Below are 19,869 nucleotides of genomic sequence, written 5' to 3'. Positions count from 1 at the left end.
ATTTAATTATATTCCAAGCGATAGACGTATCACCCTGTATAATAATGGCCCATTATTGTACGTTTAGATGTTAGTGACTTTGTCTTATGAATATTTAGAAATAATTGGGGGAAATGTAAGCCAGAGTTTTCATGTTGTGAAAAACTTTTTTGAACCAGGGTTGGGCATTTTTGCACTACCACTGTCTATTCAGTTAAAATGTAAAATTAATTATCATTATCACTAAAAATTTAGTGATGATGGAACAAAAAACAAATCCTCCTGTCATTAAGCAGAAGGGACTGCACACAGCTGGTAGGACTGATGACGGGCCACTTTCTGTGGGCGAAGCACATGGAAAAGGTAGGCATCTCACACAGTGCACTCTGCCCAGCTTGTGAAGAGGAGGATGAGACGTCTGTGCGTCTGCCCCGCCTTTGCTCGGATTAGGTTTGAGGTCCTTGGCACTGATGTGTTAAGAAGTGACCACCTTGGCTCCTTGGCAGAAATTTAATATTTAAAAAAATATGCAAGAGTAATGCAACCTATCGCGGAAGCTGTCAACTTTTCTTTGGGAATTTTATTCATGCTTTAGTGCCTATCAAAATAAAAAAAGCGACGTTTAGCTTCCGAAAACTTCAAATTTATTTCGGAAATTAATATTCAAATGCAATCAAAGTTACTGCAAAATAGTTTCGCTTGCACCCTGACTCCTGATGCAGTTATTGCAGCAATCAACATCACCGACACCAAATTAAACTTTTGCAAAGTCTTGCTGGAAAGTGCTGAGTCATACGCTCTATGTGATTAAAAGACAATCGATAGGAGAAGAAAGTAATTGCAGCCTTCTATAAGTGCTAATACATCATTTCTCAAATTTGAAGAGAAGGTGAAATTTTTGTAAATAACTTCTTTTTCTTAGATGAACATTATTATAGGTACACTTATAGACTCCCATGGCGGAAGTAATTTTGTACTTGAGGAACGATGATCGCTTTGGTGCGGTACAATAAAAGCTTATACTCAAAATTATGATTTATTGTGAAAACATTTCCCTAAACTGCTTCAGCTCATATATTCTTGCATTATTGTTCAAGAAGCAGTGTTCTGTTACTTAAAAATGTTAATTTTCGCTAATGATAGAGCTTTAGCTTGTAATGCAATTTTGTTTTCACTGTCACTAAATATTCAGTGATAATGAAATTCATGTTTTAACTACCACTGAAGAAGTAGTGGTAGTGAAACGCTTGTTGCATTTATTTTGTAATGTATTATGCCCAACCCTTATAAATTTCTAGTTCCTCCACGTATCATGAGCATGTAGATGCTTGCATTAAAAAAAAATTAAATATGCAATTACATTTCATTCGTGGTTCTTATTGCCACATTGCTTGCGATTCTATTTTTAGAAGCACAATTTATGGCACTTTGATAAGGCTACTGGCAAATAAACAATAAATTTATGAAAACGTGTTTGTGTATTTGCGCTTGAACAAGAAACCGTATTAATGAACGTTAAGCAATAATTTTGATTCTTATCGGCGGCGCAAGGCCACTGACCAACAAATCGATTTTATTTCTTAAGATGTTGAATTTGTACAATCATCAGTACTCAAACGCATGCACTTTGCGTCACGTAATACGCCTATTTGTATGTACATATGTACATATGTATATTGTTTTTGCATATTTTTATTCGTATGTATGTGCGTAATCCTAGAGTACAATGTTTGAATTTCGGGGAATATAAAGGCCGTTAGATATGCGAAAGCAACATCGCGGACAATGTCGGCTACGATATCAATTATTCTTCCCCATACATACAGGTGCATGTGTGTGGCTGTATTTATCCGTAAGAGCTAAAGTAGGTTAATATATAAGTCAATTGGTCATATCTTAAATGGCAATTAGCCTGAGCAACGACAGCGTGACAAAGTTCACGTTCTGGTTTGCTAAGGAAAAAGCGAAGGTGAGGTCATATCCAAATGAAAATGTGCATTGCCGTTAAACAATACGAGGTGTGTTCTATAAGTAAGGTGGCTTTTAAAATTTCGCGGAAAGCGTGCATTCGATTTTTGTTTTTTTTTCTTGTGTTGGTACACATGTCCTAAACATACGAGGTGTGTTCACAAAGTATTGCGAATTTTGTGTTTTTTTCGAAAATTATTTATTTATTCATTAATATCTATTTTGTCCCCTTCAAAGTAATCCCCATGAGATATTAAGCACTTGTGCCAACGTTTTTTCATAATTTTCATTTCAGCGCCGTCAGAATTGGGAAGGACCTCTCCGAGCCGTTTGATACCAAACGAGGTTTCAGACAAGGTGACTCGCTGTCGTCTGACTTCTTTAACCTGATGTTGGAGATCATCGTACGAGCCGCAGAACTTGATCGCTCAGGCACAATTTTTTATAAGAGCGTACAATTGCTGGCGTATGCCGATGATATTGACATCATCGGCCTTAACAAGCGCGCTGTTAGTTCTGCCTTCTCCAAACTGGATAAAGAGGCAAAGCGAATGGGTCTGGTGGTGAACGAGGACAAAACGAAGTACCTCCTGTCTTCAAACAAACAGTCGGCGCACTCGCGCCTCGGCACCCACGTCACTGTTGACAGTTATAATTTCAAGGTTGTAAAAGACTTCGTTTATTTAGGAACCAGCATTAACACCGGTAACAATGTCAGCTTTGAAATCCAACGTAGAATCTCTCTTGCCAACAAGTGCTACTTTGGACTAAGTAGGCAACTGAGCAGTAAAGTCCTCTCTCGACGAACAAAACTAACACTCTACAAGACTCTCATCATGCCCGTCCTAACGTATGGCGCAGAAGCTTGGACGATGACAACATCCGATGAAGCGACGCTTGGAGTGTTCGAGAGAAAGATTCTGCGTAAGATTTTTGGACCTTTGCACGTTGGCAACGGCGAATATCGCAGACGATGGAACGATGAGCTGTATGAGCTTCACGACGACATAGACATAGCGCAGCGAATAAAGATCCTCCGGCTTTGAAAGTATTCAATGCGGTACCAGCTGGTGGTAGTAGAGGAATAGGAAGGCCTCCTCTTCGTTGGAAAGATCAGGTGGAGAAGGATCTGGCTTCACTTGGTGTGTCCAATAGGCGCCGGTTAGCACGAGAAAGAAACGACTGGCGTGCTTTGTTAAACTCGGCCAAAATCGCGTAAGCGGTTATCGCGCCAATTAAGAAGAAGAAGAAGAATATTCCTTATTGACCGTTTTACCCTGTGGCAAGAACTCATGACGCATAACGCCCCTGCAATCGAAGAAAACAGTAAGCAAATTTGGCGCGCTTTTTTCGGTCTTAGCTCGTGCGGCAGCTTCCATTGAGATGATTGAACTTTGGTTTCCACGTCATAACCATAAATCCACGATTCATCACCAGTTATGACCCTCTGGAGCAAATTGGGATCGTCGCGGGCAGAGTCCAACATTTCATTAGCAACGTTCGTCCGATGCTGCATTTGGTCGAAATTGAGCAGTTTTGGTAAGAATTTTGCGGCGACCCGTCTCATGCCCAAATTGTCGAAAAAAATCGAATGGCACGAATGTCTAGGACCTCAGCAACTTTTCTAACGGTGATTCGACGATTGGCCAATACAATTTTCTTCACTTCATCAATTTTTTCGTCTGTTGTTGCAGTCCTCGGGCATCCGGCACGCTTTTCGTCGTTCACATCATCTCGGCCTTCTGAGAACATTTTGTACCACCGATAAACGTTGCTTTGATCCAAAGTAGCTTCTCCGTATGACACAGTCAACATTCGAAATGTATCCGCGCACTTAATCTCGTTTTTCACACAAAATTTGATACAGGTTCTTTGATCCATCTTTTTGAATAGGTAAACATCGAAGACGAGCCGAAACACGTGCAAGCAAAGCAGCTGTCAACAATTAACTGAACATTCAAAGTTGCCGAATTCGTCAGCATAAGTGAGAGACATGAGTACCAACATATCGCCACAAAAAAATCGAAATTCGAATATACGTAACCTGCGAAAATTCAAAATTCGCGATACTTTTTGAACACACCTCGTACATATGTATAATATGACCTGTTTAGTTTGCTTTTGACAGATATAAAGTTTAGAGGTGTTTTGGTGTATTCGACGATTTTCGGATAAAAAATGTGATTTTTTTTGGAAAAAATAACACCGTAATCTTTCCTCAAGCAACCGTATTCAACGGGCTTGTTCTGTACTCGAAACAGAAAATATATTTGAAAGAAGGGAAATTTGCGACAATCGACCGCTTTTTGGTTAGAGGGGATTCGGGTATTGGAAAAATCATTAGCACAAATGTATTAGGTCTGAGGGGATCACTTTGAAGGGAGCCAAATAGGTATGTATGAATATATAAATATTTTTCGAGAAAAATAAAAAGTCCTTATTTTGTCAACACACCTCGTATGCAATGAGGTAATAAGATATTCCACAAAAAATAATTTATTTGGTTTTTTTGAGTGCTGTTGTAGCAACAAGCCATCTTTGACCGAATATATTTAGCTAAATCTGGCCAATCCAGTATTCGCATACAACCGCCGTGGGAACGTTTCTTTATTTCGGGTGTTGTTTTGTGAGCTTGAGAACGTAAAATGATAATACAAAGCACAAATATTGTTGGAATGAACCAAATGACGTCGATGTTTAGCTGATTATTTTTTGGAAACGTTCGATAGCGTTCGCCATTCACCGTAACGGCAGCTGCTTCATCATTTCGAAAGAAATAAGGCCCGATGATGCCGCCATTGATCTATGAAGTTCGCAAACATTTAGTTTTTTTCCAAGTAAATTTCCGGATCGGAAGCGTTGTTCTTCCGTTAAACGATTCATAATGACTTGCTAAACCTTACTGAACGGAAATGTCAACACAGTATGCCATTCTCCGCTGTCAAACCCTAGTTAACGATATCAATAGTTCTCATGCAGTTAAAAACCACCCGATACACACATACTAGTACGAGTATGCACATATTTTTGTATTTATTGAGTGCATGCCAATGAGACCAATGTGACGCAATTCGGGTTGGGAAAAATTTAAATTTCAGCACAAAAAAGCAAAGTTTTTGAACTCTTCAATTAATGAGTTCAATTGAATCAACACTGCTACCGGTTTCGTATTTTTTTTACTGGCCGTGATTGCTTATTGTTTGGAGCTTGTAACAATGCTTCTATTTCACTTGTTGCTTAATATTTTTATTTTTCTGTTTACACTTCATGTGAGTGCCCGTTAATTATGTGCACACGTCTTCTCAATTACCTTATGTGAGATTTTTATTACTTTCACACACTCTTGTCACTTCTTCAAGAATGCCCATTTTGTAGCTTATTAAGAAGTGCCTTAAGTAAGTCGGATGCTGCAGGCATCTACATAAGTACGAGTACATATGCATATGAATATTTATGTGTATGAATATTCATATGCGATTCCATGTGCACACCTAAATATGTTTTAAGTAGAACCCAACCAGAAAAATTGTGAATGCTGAGAGAGGTGTCTTTCGTAAAAATCTCATATGTGCATATGTATTTATGACCGAAAAAAGGGATAAGTAAAAATGAACATAAGTAAATTAAATTATTAAGCGCCTTAGACTATGCAACCTATTTTGTAGCATTACGTAACGCATTACACATGCAGCCCACATTAAGCCACATTCAATAAGGTAGGAGTCATTTCGACATTTTTCTATTCTGAACTGCGACTGAAATGCCAATTCTTAACCCCTTACAATTCGTAATTTTAATTCTTTGACTTCAATTTCAAATTGTGAGTTGCGAATAATAAAATGAAAAGGAATTACGAACGGTGCGCTGTGTATGAGCTTCAATACATAGCTGGGTTTTATTATACGAAAGTTATTGATTATTTATATTAATATTCAAATAGTGGTATGATAAAATCTACACCAGAATAGCTAATGGATATACAGGGTCCGGTAGTCGAAGAGCAACCAACTTCAGACCGCTCGCGCAGCTGATGCACGGGCGCTTGGCCGAAAGCGGTCAATTTCCGAGCATTGTGCTTTCTGACGAGAAAATTTTTCAGATTGAGCAATTCGTAAACTCCCAAAACGATACGGTTTATTTGACCGACCGTTCATACGAGAATTTGACCATGATCATCGATTGACCACCAGGAGGCAGCACCCGGCACAGGCAATGGTTTGGGTCGCTATAGCCGCAGGTGGGCGCTCTCCAATCGTTTTCATCGAGCCTGGTGTCAAGGTAAATGTGAAATGTTATCGGAAAAGTATTCCGGAGGTTGCTTTGAAGTCGTGGGCAGACAAACATTTCGGTGGCAGATCATGGATGTTTCAACAGGATTCGGCACGCCTCACAAAACTCAAGTTAACCAAGAATGGCTCAAAAACAACGTTCCGAACTTCATAACGTCCACACAATGGCTCTCAAATTCACCAGACGCTAATCCGATGGATTATTCTCTTTTGGCCATTTTGGCAAGGGCCGAACTGAAAGATTCACCAGTCTCGAGGCGCTGAAAAAAGCCATTGTCCCCGAGTGGGCCAAATACCTGCGAGTCACAATTTGGGCAGCTTCCGATTCGTTTCTGGGCCGTCTCGAGGCCATAGTCAAGGCAAAAGGTGATCATATCGAGCAAAAGTAAATGGATTATTAATTTTTTATTATTTTCACATATTTTTTACTTTAATTTTACAAAGCAAATTTATGACCTTTTTAATTGGTTACACTTCGAGTGCCGGACCCTGAAGGAAAAATGGAAGTAATTTTTAATGCTCTTTTTGCGAAGGAAGTTTCGTACAACAAAAAATTAGAAAAATAAACGATTTTTTTGCGGCCGGAAAAGATATATATCCTTGGATTTCTATCAGCTCTACTCAGGAAAATATTGGATTGAAGCGATGAGTACCTGCTATTAAGTACCAAAGCAGCAGGTACAGCAACGTACAAAGAGTCCTCGAAAAAAATTCTCCGAAAAACCTTTGGTCCTTTTTGCATGGGCGAGAATGAGTTTCGTATCCGCTGTATGAGTTATACCGAAATGTGGGCATAGTGAAGCGTATTAAAATACGGCAGTCATTTGAGAGGGAATCCACTTGTGGACGACGAGGAAGAGGAAAACTTAATCTACCAAGTGGGGAGACCAAGTGAGAAATAACCTGGGAGCACTCGGTGTCAATAATTGGCGCAAGCAAGCAGCGAACCGAGTTAGATGGCGCAATGTTTTAGATTCTGCCAAAACTGACATACGGTTGTAGTGCCATCTGAGTAAGTAGGTATGTGAAGCGGTGAGTTTATGTTAAGCTCGAATGCTAATGCAAGTGTAGAGCTAGTATTTCGATTGGTTTGTCAAGTGACTTTTAAAGACTTGATGCATAGCAAAAATTTGATATATTGCAGAATTTCGAAGTCTCAAAAACGTACTTATAGGATCTAATCAGCTGGTTCACGATTAACTGCATCCATTTACTCAATATCAGCGATAGGGGAGTTGATACGTTATAGAGGAAATTAATCCAAAGGCTACAGGAATATAGGATTGAGGATCCCACTATTCCTTATCATGCTTCCAGTCGTGGAGTACGGACATATAGCACTGCTGTCACAATCCAATAGTACTTCCACACCTCAGGTGCGCCCCGAAGTAGTATTTCCCTATTTTGTCTTGTTTTTTGGTCTCTTTGCGAGCACTGTTCTATAAAAATGTAAAAACTATAATTTGTACATATACAAGTACATATAAATATGTTAGAAAAAGTACAAGACAAATTTTAGTATAAAAAATTTATAATGCACTAGAAACTTTGAACTAACCTAATATTTTTGGCTTACAGGGTAAAAATAGCAGCCAATCGTCTAAAACTACCAGCGCATATGTATGCATGTATGTGTGGTCACAAGGTAAATGCAGAGCAAAAGCTGTGCGTGATGCGAGTCGTCTAGTTAAAAGCATCTCCGAATGGAGGTATTCGGCAAGCGACCGATTGTATACTAAGGTTGTTGTTGTTTTAGCAGTTCATCTTACACTAAGGTGGTCAATTAATCCACAGTCATAGTTGTTTTTTTTTTACAAAATTGACGTAATATGATATAAAATCGTAGAAGCGAATTTCAATTAATAATTAATATAATGCATATCTGTTAGTCTGTAGGTATAATCATAATGAGTTCCGAAATCACTGAACGGATTAGGAATCACGGATTATAGGAATGTAATAAAAAATCAATAGAAGCGAAAAATAGTTTAGAACAAAATTTACATTTTACATTATAAAATAATATTAAAATGATGGTGAAATTATATTAAAAAACATAGTTCCAATTTGAAATCAAACAATTTTAGAGAAAATCATATTCATTCTATCCAAAAGCATTTAGGCTTTTTATTTTCCTATTAACTTTTTCTGTACATTCTCTTTTTCTTTATATTATTACATTTCATAAATTCACTTATCGCAAAATGTTTTTATAATATCCATAATAAATGGTAGCCGCCGTAACCGACGTGCGTGACTACTATTCGGAAGTGCAGAGGTGGGGAACCTCGGTCACAAAACACCAATTGGTAAAAAAAGTTGTTTCTAATGACGGGAAAACCTCCGAGTGTATTTCTGCCATGAAAAAGTTCCTCATAAAAAATCATTTACAGTTTGGAGGTGGCTCAAAACTGTAGGTCCCTCCATTTGTGGCAAACATCAAGTAGCACACCAGAATGAATGAATTTTCAGGAGAGAGTTTGAGTAGTCGTTTTTGGGGTAAATTTAAAATATTTCCCAAAAACGATTAAATCGAAAATAAGACAAATTATAATTTGTAGCAAACGAATTAAAATTAATAGCAAAATATAAAACGAAAAATCGAACCAAAGGTCAAGTAAAATGGCGATTCAGCCAAAATTGCCTTGTCAAAAGGGAAGCACTTATCAAAGTACAATTTATTACCATTTTGGTACATTTTATTTCAACTATGTTAACGTGAAAATAAGTAGTGTATCCACAGATTACAAAAAAAAATTGATAATAGATATATTTTTTATAACGCGTTTTGTAATTAAAAGCTAGTACGGAACTCTCAAGAAAAATATTGCCATTATTCTTTGCGTGTGAAGTAGTACTCGCAGTGCCGAAGAAACTTTGACAAGCTCATAGAAGAGGAAAACAACACTGTCAGTTTTTTCTCAGAGAAATAATGAAGCACGTCCATCTTTCTGTTCAAAGCTTGGTCTTCCTTTTGCTCTTTTCCCAAAAAAAAAGTTGACAACCTTGGAAAATCGTAATACTAAGTGTAGCAAAGTTTATGACAACTGCGTACTGCATAAGAAAATTTGATACAACATTTTTTGTGGATTCCTTAAGCGTTTTCCTTTAAGAGTTTTTTATATGGAGTTTTTGAGTTTCTTGGGATCTGCGTAAGGACTTTAACAAAAAAAAAATTGCATTCAGCTTATTGCACTAAGCGTGATCTTTTTTTATTTGATAAAATGCTTGAATATATATATGTTTGTAGTATAAAAAATAATTATACGAGGTGGGTCATCTTGCAAATGGCGTCGTAGGTCAATCATATTTGAAATTTGTGAGAGCTAGAGAGCTGTAGTATACAAACAGAGAAGCAATGGAGCGCTTAAAGGCTAAAACAGATTTCCATTGCCTAAAATCAAATTTTTCATTTATCTAAAAAAAAATATTCAAAATCGGATGATAATTTCCATGAGTATGCATGGAAACATATTTTTTTTTTTTAATTTTATACATTTGAACCCAATATTTGAGTACAAATGCTTTTTTTTCTTATGTTTTTCTTTTTTTTAATTTGAAAGTAAATATCATTTACTTCGATAGTCAGGCAGCTCTGAAATCGCTACTATCATGTAAACACTCGTCTGAAACAGTAAAAGAGTGTTACAAATTATCAAAAATACTTGCACAGTATTTTTCGAAATATCTATTATTTTTGCCTAACATTTGTGCGCAAATGCTTTAAAACTGTTTTATGGTCGATTTTTAGTTCCTGGACGAAGCTACGAAGATGCGGTCAACTGTGATTATTTCTGTGATTTTATCGGCATTTTTTTGACATCAAAATTGCTGACTTCCATTGTTAACACCCTGTAACACAGAACTGAACAGAACACACAAAAAATAACAAAAGATTTTTTTAGTGTGAAATGTCACCTTGACAACGAGCATAAATTTTAAATTGTTTGATCGATACTTTACAAGATATCGATCGCTACAGCTGTCTACCGAGAAAATATTAGATTTCCTCCAAACTAATATTAACATCGAAAAAATAGAAATTAAAAAAAATTAAATTAAAACTCTAAAAATCCGGTAAAAAAAATCGTCCCGGTCAACTTAATGTCTACTGTCTTGCGTTCATCACTTTGTTAGTCAGCTGAGCTTGACTTGCCGGCGCGGGCTTGGTCATTCGAGAACGTGACTCCACTTAAAACGGGTGTGTCGTACCAAAGCACTTACTTGTACGCAATTTAGGTGGTATTCAGTGGAACAAAACGCATGCCTGTAAATCTAGAACGTACGTATGTATGTATTTACATACGTGCACTTTTGAAAATCGACGATTTGGCAATGCACCTTTGACAAAATAAACAAACATTACAATAAAAAAATACATACGAGAGCAAGAGTAAAAAAAACTAAACTAAAGTAAAAAGTAAATGGAATAGAAAAAAGTGTCAGTGATAACAAATTTAGAGCGTGATCTAGAAAATAGCGCTAAAACTTATTTACTGAAATACGCACATATTAACAATGTTTAACGTATACATAGATATATATGCATAGGTATTTGTATGTGTATATGTATAAGTATGTTTCTTAAATATTAATTTTAGGATTATTATTTAATAGATGTTTGCCATAAATGCGCTGACAAAGATAAGATTTCATCACTTTATGTATTAATTGCAACCAGATACAGGTGCACACACACACATACGCATACATGGGCATGAAGAGGGATTTTTTCCTACTGACAATAAGGATCATAAAGCAATCAGTGCTAGCGCTCATTAATATGAGAACTTCAGACTTTAAGATCATAAGAAAAAAAAAAAATGCAATCCGTCAATAAACTTTGCAAATACCAACAGCAGCACAAATAATATAAAAAAGTTAGAAAGCGACAGTTAAACTTAATTGCAGTGAGCCCCTTTACCCCGCGTCGTTGAGTTAGCTATGTATATAAAATCCGGTTGCGCGCCTTCTGTAGCCTGTACTACTTATGTATGTATGTATGTATGTATGCAGAATCAGCAATTTGTGATACGTACATATATTCGCGGTTTCCAGATTGCAATCAAAGTCATTCTTACGAAAAAAAATTTATGCAAATTTATTATTTGACTATTTGAAACAAATGCCACAAATTTATTCACCGATATTTGTTCACATATACTCGTATGTAATATATGTACATATGTATGTAAGCATGCACACATGGAATTACATAAGTATGCACAAATGGCATTAGTCATTAGGGATTTTGCATGATCACAAAAAGGGTACCTACATTTTTACGAACGCCAGCGGGCAGTGATTCAGTTAATGCTTATGATTTTTTTAAAGTCATTGGTAGAGGCTGATAACTGCTATATTGGCTTGGGGACGCCCCGCTCTTCGGCTATCATCTCACTTCCCAAGATCGGCTGTTAGCGCTGAATCGTTAGCTGCGAGATGATCAACCGACCAACCGCCCGACCGGTCGACCTACCGCTTAGCCAGTCTACATAAATGATCTCTCAGCCGGTTTAGCTGCTTTTTGCATTTTAGTCGCAAAGTGTTATCGTTGTGTGTCGCACGTAAACAAAATTTTATGTGCTAAACAAAATTTATTTCACTTTAGTGCGTGACTGTGTTGCTTAGACAGAAAGACAACATATGTAAGTACATATGCATGTACTCGAAAAAAGCGGCTAATAAAGAATAAATTCTAAATTTTATTCATTCTTCTCAATCAGTGTGCCGCCGCCAGTAGGCGATCAACAAGTGCTGTAGTGCGCGTGAATCGAGGAAGTAAAAATATCGAAGAAGTGTGAGAAATAAAACCACGAAAGTCATTAATCAAAACAATAACAGCGAATACAATAAAAATAAAACAATACATAGTAAAACAATCAATTAATTTAACAAAAAAATAAAGAAATAATAACAAACAGGTGCCAAGATGTCAACGTACGCCAATCGAAAGCTGAAATTTATTTTTAAATTAATCACAGGTGAGCCTCAACATTTGAACTTAGCAAATGCTTATAAATAATACTCGAAAGTCTTTATATTAAGCTCACACTTAAATATGTACTTGCTCCTGAAATTTCCTTAATCTAATTTTATAGTTGTTAAAAGCTGATAAAAGATGATTGGTTTTCTAAAGAGTTTTGTGCGCAGATACATACGTACATACATATATATTGAACCAAAGGTATGGCGTTTTCTGGGAAATACAGCTGAGCTGTATACAGTATCCCCCGATTAAAGTGCTTCCCCGCTTATTTTGACCAGCCACTCGGCCAAAAATATAATATAAAGTTTACAAAATACTCGTTTATCGCATAATTGGCACGTGTTGTCTAAAAGAAATGCGCCCTTAAGTATCTCTGGTGAAGCGAGCAAAAAATACCGGTAAATATACGCAATATGGCATTACAAAAACATCCATACAGTGGCTCAATAAAGAACTCGGACATACATAGCATGCAGCTTCAAATTCAAAATTTTTGTAAGAAATGCAGTTAAATATTTTTTATTTTTATATTTTTCTATGGGGTATTCAAATAGTATTTAGAAAATAGTGCAGCATTCGCGAAATTGGTGTCAAAAAAGAAGTCCGACATCTGGCATTAATGCGGTTGTTTGGGAGTTTAAAACGAGGAGTCCCACAATTTATTATCTCTCACTAGAACAGTGCAATGAAAGAACCAAACGTAATAACCTTAAATCAAATTTAGTCGCGTTTTGTTGAATAAAAGTCCAAATTCTAAACATGGGTAGGCAGCTTGGACAAAGCTCAATTGAAGTCAGAAATTTAATTATTAGTCATCATAAAAAGGGTAAAACCGTTCGGGGAATAGTGAATAGACCCTGGTCGACTGTGTACCACGTGATATAACGTTTCAAAGAAACAAAATCCGTGGAAAATAAGAAGAAAACGAGACGAGTTCTGGAAACACGTTTTATTTGCAGATGAAAGCAAGTTTAACATATTTAGGTTAGATAGACAATCATATGTGTGGCGAAGACCTCATTAGAGCTGCTGGAAAAAACTAACGTCCGACAGTTAAACATGGGGGTCGGTAATAGTATATCCACTGCTGGTACTAGAAATTTGTACTTCTTTAACACACACCACAAACAATACCTAACAATTATGAAAGAAAATTTGGTCCAAAGTGCTAACAAGTTGAGAATTAAGGACAATTTTTAGTATTATCAAGACAACGATCCCAAGCATTAGGCACTTGATGTCCGTCTATGGCTTATGTACAACGGCCCTAAAGTACTTGAAACTTAAATGGACATCTGTGGGGGGGGGGCTCATTTTGAATACCAACTGAAAAAGTATGTTAAGAAAAAAGAAGGAAAATATATCCTTTATCATGCAAAAAGCTGGTCGAATCCATGCCAAAAAGACTGAATGCTGTGAGAAAAAATAAAAGCTTGTCGACTAAATATTAATTATATTGTTTTTTCTTAAATATTATTTATAATGTTCGCGTTCTTATTTTGCCATGTATATTAGTTTGCTAAGTTTTTATGTTTGTATTTTCTATGTACGAATAAGTTGAAGTTTGTTTATGTTTTTTGTTGTTTTGAAAAATACGTTTGAAGAACGAAAATAAATGTGACCTATAAACGCATTAGATTTGCATTCTAATATATATTTTTTTATTTAAAACCATATCACTTGGGTGTCCGAGTTCTTTATTCAGCCACTGTACATATACAGTTGAACCAAAAACAAACAGGGACTAATATTCAAAAAAATCAAATTTATATACATAAGTAAAGAAATTATTCACGGTTTTTAGGAATTCATTTGCGGGGAGTATATTTCATTTTTAACTATTCAATATGCACAATTGTTGTTTTAATATTAACGATAACTCCGTTTATTTAAGTAATAGCTGCAATAGCATAATTATTCAAACAAAGAGTGGAACACCAACATTTTTTAGCACATTTAAGTAAAATATGTGTATTCCGTTATTTTTTTCATAACGGCATTGACGAAGTTACTTCTATTTCTCACATTTTGCCATTGACGTTGGAAGTTTTTAAGAGTGCAGATGAATAAGCAAACATAGAGTTATTTAAAAAAAAAAAATGTGGGAAAATGGGAAAAATGTGCGTCGAATCGCGGAAATTTTGAAAAACTTAATTTCGACAGTATTTAATACATTGAGAGCATATAATGAAAACCAATTTTTTTTTAGAAAAAGTGGTACTGTAAAAATTTCCAAAATTAGCTCAAAAACAACCAAATGAATAATTATACGTTTAATAAAAGAGAACTCGAAAATGTTTGCAATTAACATTTCTAACTCAATCGAAAAGTCGTGAATTGTGGACGTACACCCACAAACTATCAGAAATTTTCTGCACAGTAACGAATACGGCTGCCGAACCGAATGGTTTGAGCGTGACTACCATTCAGAATTCAGGGAGAACGGAGCCCAAACAATCGAAAATGTGCTTAAAAATTGGGTTGATCGAATGGCCTACTGTAAAGACAGTCGTGGCAGTCATTTGAACGATATTATTTTTCATTCACAAATGACAATGTTCAACCTTCAAAATAAAACAAAAAGTTTGAAAAAATATTGATTAGTTTTTTTTTATAGCCGATTCAAAAAGCAAATTTTACATGGCTCACCCTATAGTTATGTATGTATGTTTGCGTTTGTGTTAGGCATTTATGCTCATTGATGCTCATGGTAGAAAATTCCATTATTATACATGATGTACTGAATGCAGAGGTGTGGCCAATATCAGATCGTTAACCGGCTTTCAGCGATTTTTAAGGAATCAGCTGATTTCCTGATGTAATTGGGATTATGGCGGGGGTTTTTTTACGAAAAAACTGAGATTGTGTTGGTCATATACGAAAAAAAATCAACGCAGTTACTCCCCATTTTATTTCCTTGACGTCTGAACAACAACTGACAAAATATAGTACAAAAATATAAGTACAAACACTCTTCTTCTTTCTATTTTTTGACAGGCACCTAAGTGTGTAATAGTATGAGTGCTTGGTCTGTTTGCTTGAGTGTATTGGCGGGATTGATATGCCAAATTAGAATTTTATTGTAACATTGAGAACAATAGAATATCGACAAAAAAAATACAAAATAATATCTTTGACTTGGAAAATTTACAGTAACAAATATTTCTTAGCTATAATAACTCCTTTTTATTGAGATATATTTAAATTCGTACGACAATTTTTAGCATATTGTATACTATTTTTGTTTTGGAATTGTAATAATTTTTCATGCAAACATGTTACATAAAAGTGCGGTTTGGAATCAGGTGATCTCAGCTGTGGCCATTTTTGACGACCAACTGAAAGCGTTTTTACTTATGGATCTATACAATGGTTACTCTTATAATTTTGTTTGGCATGGCCAAACCTGGTAATTTATCATTCTTGAGTATCATAGTTATTGAGTGAGAAATCACACTTAGGGCGAAAAATACAATATAGCACGTAGAGAAATCTTTCAGATCGTATAAATTCGAAATTTTTATGTCCCAGCCAAAACGAATCTATTGAAAGTGACATCTCTTGAGCAACAATAACATTTACATGTACTTTGCTTTTTTAAAAGTGATGCTTAATGCCAAAATTTCAATAGGAATGTCAACAAACAAGCCAGCAACAAAGGAACAGGCTGCCTCGACAGTCAAGACACAAATCAGCTGCTATAGTGATTGACCAACTTGAATGAATTCAAGTTAATCCCAGCCACAGTCTTATAGAATCATCATTAATTGTTGCTCGGGCTAGATAAGTGGGTAGACGCACAGTGGTGGTTTATCTCTAATTTCTTTATACATATTTCAGATATTACCATTTAAATACCAAAATCTAAAAAAACACCATAATACTAAAAATACTAAAATGAAATGCAATGCGGGTTGAAAGTGTTTGTTAAAGATGTAACAGTCGTATTCTAGAAATTTAAAAAAATCAATCAATTCTTCGGTTATTATAGTAATATTAATTTTTTAAAATTATCTCATTTTTGATATTGAATACCTATCTCAGGCCACAGAGTAAAAGGTCGTCGTTAATATAGATCAATTTTTACTGAAGTTTACTGTGCACGGAATGATAGTTAGACATGGCTCGATCGATTTATTCCATCATTCTGAATATTTTTTTTTGAAAAAATGGGAAAATTGGATTGGAAAAAAACAAAATATGTGAAATTTAGGTGAATTTAATTCATTACTACATATTTGAGACTTGATTATATCGCTTTATGCCCAATAATAATAAAAGGAATAAATTGTCTACTATTAGCCATTACTTTTCTTTCCTCTTCCTTCTGTTGTCTTTCGAAAGTCAGGTTGGAAAAAAGTATCATTTCTAATGAAGTATGGGTCAAAAAATTGCACCAAGAGCCATATAGAGGTGCTCTTGGATTTCTCAATTGAGAACTTTCACGTACATTGCAACCAATTCCGTCGCATGTGCGCCGAGCGTGGTCATATTGAGAAATTATTGCGCCGTGTCCCACTTCATATGGCGGACATTTACTATATTCTTCATAAATATCAGCTCTAAAACATTAGTTTCAGCCTTCGTTACCTACTGTGATGGATTCGCAGATTTTGAGGATCTTAAAACTAACTATAACCAGTTAATTTTTGCTTTATTTTATTTAGCTGAGGTTGACTGCAGTTGACGTTTTGCTCCTCTAATTTATTGCAAACGTCTTTATGTTGCTTTATGGCTTATTCCGCCGTTTTATGCCGCTTGCGAACGACATTTAATATTTTCTTATATGCTTTTGACAGAAATGCATTGGAAGGTTTGCCATTGTTGGCCCCTCTACCTCCTCATGGAGAGTGGTAACCACTATTATTCAACCTAAAAGTGTCATTTTGAAAATTATTGTGAAGTCAGATGAAATTCCGAAATTCCCGAATATTTTTATATTATATATATATATATATATTCTGTCAAAAAAGTAGCTGGAATTGTTCAAAAAAACGCAAAATAATTTTTTAATAATCAAAATTTATTGTTCGATGATATTTATCGAGTTGTTGGGCAAAAAAGTCTTCAATGGTGTAAGACCCATGAATTTTCTTTCCACAAATTGGGCCATTTCCTACACACATTCTCTCTCAAACGTCGCATAATTTCCAATAACTTTATTTACCGTAGCATCATTTGGAACGAATTCCGAGTAGCATGACTTTCATTTTTGTCCGACTTTGACGTCGTTTTTTTGGGATTCGGCTCATGTGGATAGCGACATTCAACCGCCTGTTGACTGGATGGCATGTCAAACTCATATACCCACGTCTCATCACCTGTTATGACGCGCTGGATAAAGGTTGGGTCCGAATTCACTTGCTCATGCATGTCTTCAGCTACCTTCTTCTGATGAATTTTTTGAAAGAAATTCAACTCTCTTAGAACGAGTCGAGCAGCCACGCCTCTCATGCCCAATTGGTGGTGTAAAATGTTGCGAATTGATTCGTGAGACACGCTAAGGTCACGAACTATCTCCCAGCATCATTTCCTTGACTTTGTCGATGTTTTCATCCGTGGAAGACCAGATCGGGGCAAATCTTCCACGACTTCTCGGCCCTCTGCAAAGGCCTTCCACCACTCATGTTTTTGATATGGCAAGACTTTCTGTAACATTTTAAACGATTCGGCACACGAAATCCCGTTCAAAACACAAAATTGAAGACAAATTCTTTGTTCGATATTTTCATCCATAGTGAAAATCGCAGTGCACACCTTCGGTTGACTGATAAATAGTATTTAAATGCCAAAAACAAGCTAATTGACAGATCCCGCTCGAACTCTGCGATACTAATTAATTAGCCATATGCGTACCGCGCTTTTTAAATAAACAATTTCCGATGTTTTTTTGACAAAATGTATGTAAGAGAATTAGTCTGCCATTCTGCATAATTGTACAAATCTATAAGAAAAATGATAGACGTGACTGCAACAATTATCGTTGAATTTCGTTATTAAGTACGGCGTATAAAATTTTCACGAACGTTCTACACTAGAGGTTGAATGGGTACGGGCGAGTGCCAATGTGGTTTTAGGAGTGGAAGGTCGACGACCGATCACAGCTTTGAAGTTTGCCAAATTTTTAAAAAGTTTAGTGATTAGAAAATCAACGTGCATGGCCTGTTTATAGATTCTGTTTCACATCAAGCTCTTGAGTAGAAGAATGAAAATGAAAATATATAAAACACTGATTCGACCAGTGGCGACATATGGATGTGAAACCTGGACTCTGAAGGCAGATACAATTACACAATTAAGCATATTGGAAAGAAGAATATTGAGGAGAATACTTGGTCAAGAAAATGGTCTCTATCGCATCAGATATAAGAGCGAGCTAGAAGAATTCCTAAAAGGGGAAAACGTTGTGCGGTTTACCGAATCGCAGCGAATCCGATTGCTAGGACACGTTTGCAGAATGCCAGATGAAAGAATACCTCGCAAAGTTTTGGATGTATGCATGTATGGTGAAAAGCGAATAGGGCGATTGCGGAAAAGATTGTTAGACGATATTATGGACGATATAGAAGCATAGGAGTGACCAACTGCAGTAGTATGGCTATAGACCGAGATGCATGGAGAAAAATGATGGAGGAAGTTAAAGCTCACACTGAGGGGTAGTGCTCTACATGATGATGATGATTTGGCAAAAAATTACGATTTTAATGTGGATAAACCTTTTTACTTTGAAGACCAGCGTATCTAAATGAAATCCATTATTTTAATAGTTGTTATACAAATTCTAAACTTATGGCCATCTAAATAAATACATAAATGCATTGAGAACCTAGTTGCAGAATAATTGCTGAAATATTGTAATATATGAATAAGAATGATTTAAGATTACTTTCAGACATATGTTACTTGTATATACCGTATATAATTGGCACTTACACCGCTTATTGGATATTCTGCCAAGCTTTTTCTCAATGTGTGTCGTGCGTCTAGATGTTTTTCGACAAATGAACTGACCTACCATACAGTTCCATGCCATTCCGAACGCCAAATGGTTTTTTAGGAGGAGCATTTCCGTGGCAGAAATACACTACATTGCACTATGGGCTGGCATCAAGGAAAAGCGGCCATAAATCGAAATCAAAACATTTTTTCGTGAAACTTGGTATATAAATGTTTTTGGGGTCGCTGATGTCGAATCTGAAATCAGATTTTAGAAATTCAATATGGCGGATCCAATATGGCGACCGAAAATTTAAAAAATCCATATTTTTATACAAATATTTGCATACATGGGTTTTCGAGGTCGCTGATTTCGAATCTGGACTCAGGATTTAAAAATTCAATATGGCGGATCCAATATGGCGACCGAAATTTAAAAAAATCAATTTTTTTATACAAATATTTGCATACAGGGGTTTTCGAGGTCGCTGATTTCGAATCTGGACTCAGAATTTAAAAATTCAATATGGCGGATCCAATATGGCGGCCGAAATTAAAAAAAATCAATTTTTTATACAAATATTTGCATAAAGGGGTTTTCGAGGTCGCTGATTTCGAATCTGGACTCAGAATTTGAAAAATCTTTATACCAAGCGCCTAAGTTGAAAATTCCAGCACTTTCATAAGCCTGTTATTAGCCTGCAAAGT

At 36.0% G+C, this 19,869-nt stretch overlaps 1 protein-coding gene across 1 annotated transcript in view; it reads left to right on the top strand.

The window, feature by feature from the left end:
* Window positions 1–11,531: 11,531 nt before the first annotated feature.
* The window catches only part of LOC129244962 (uncharacterized), a 43,372-nt gene continuing 35,034 nt past the window's right edge, over window positions 11,532–19,869 (top strand). Inside the window, exons 1-2 of the mRNA XM_054882892.1 lie at window positions 11,532–11,884; window positions 11,963–12,220. Coding sequence (XP_054738867.1) covers window positions 12,169–12,220 — 52 coding nt within the window. The 5' untranslated portion in view covers window positions 11,532–11,884; window positions 11,963–12,168. The remainder of the gene's footprint in view (window positions 11,885–11,962; window positions 12,221–19,869) is intronic.

The sequence above is a fragment of the Anastrepha obliqua genome, chromosome 4 (assembly GCF_027943255.1).
Source record: "Anastrepha obliqua isolate idAnaObli1 chromosome 4, idAnaObli1_1.0, whole genome shotgun sequence".
Lineage (NCBI taxonomy): Eukaryota > Metazoa > Arthropoda > Insecta > Diptera > Tephritidae > Anastrepha > Anastrepha obliqua.
The sequence above is the reverse complement of the archived record's forward strand: the minus strand, read 5'-3'. Positions and strand labels throughout refer to the sequence as shown.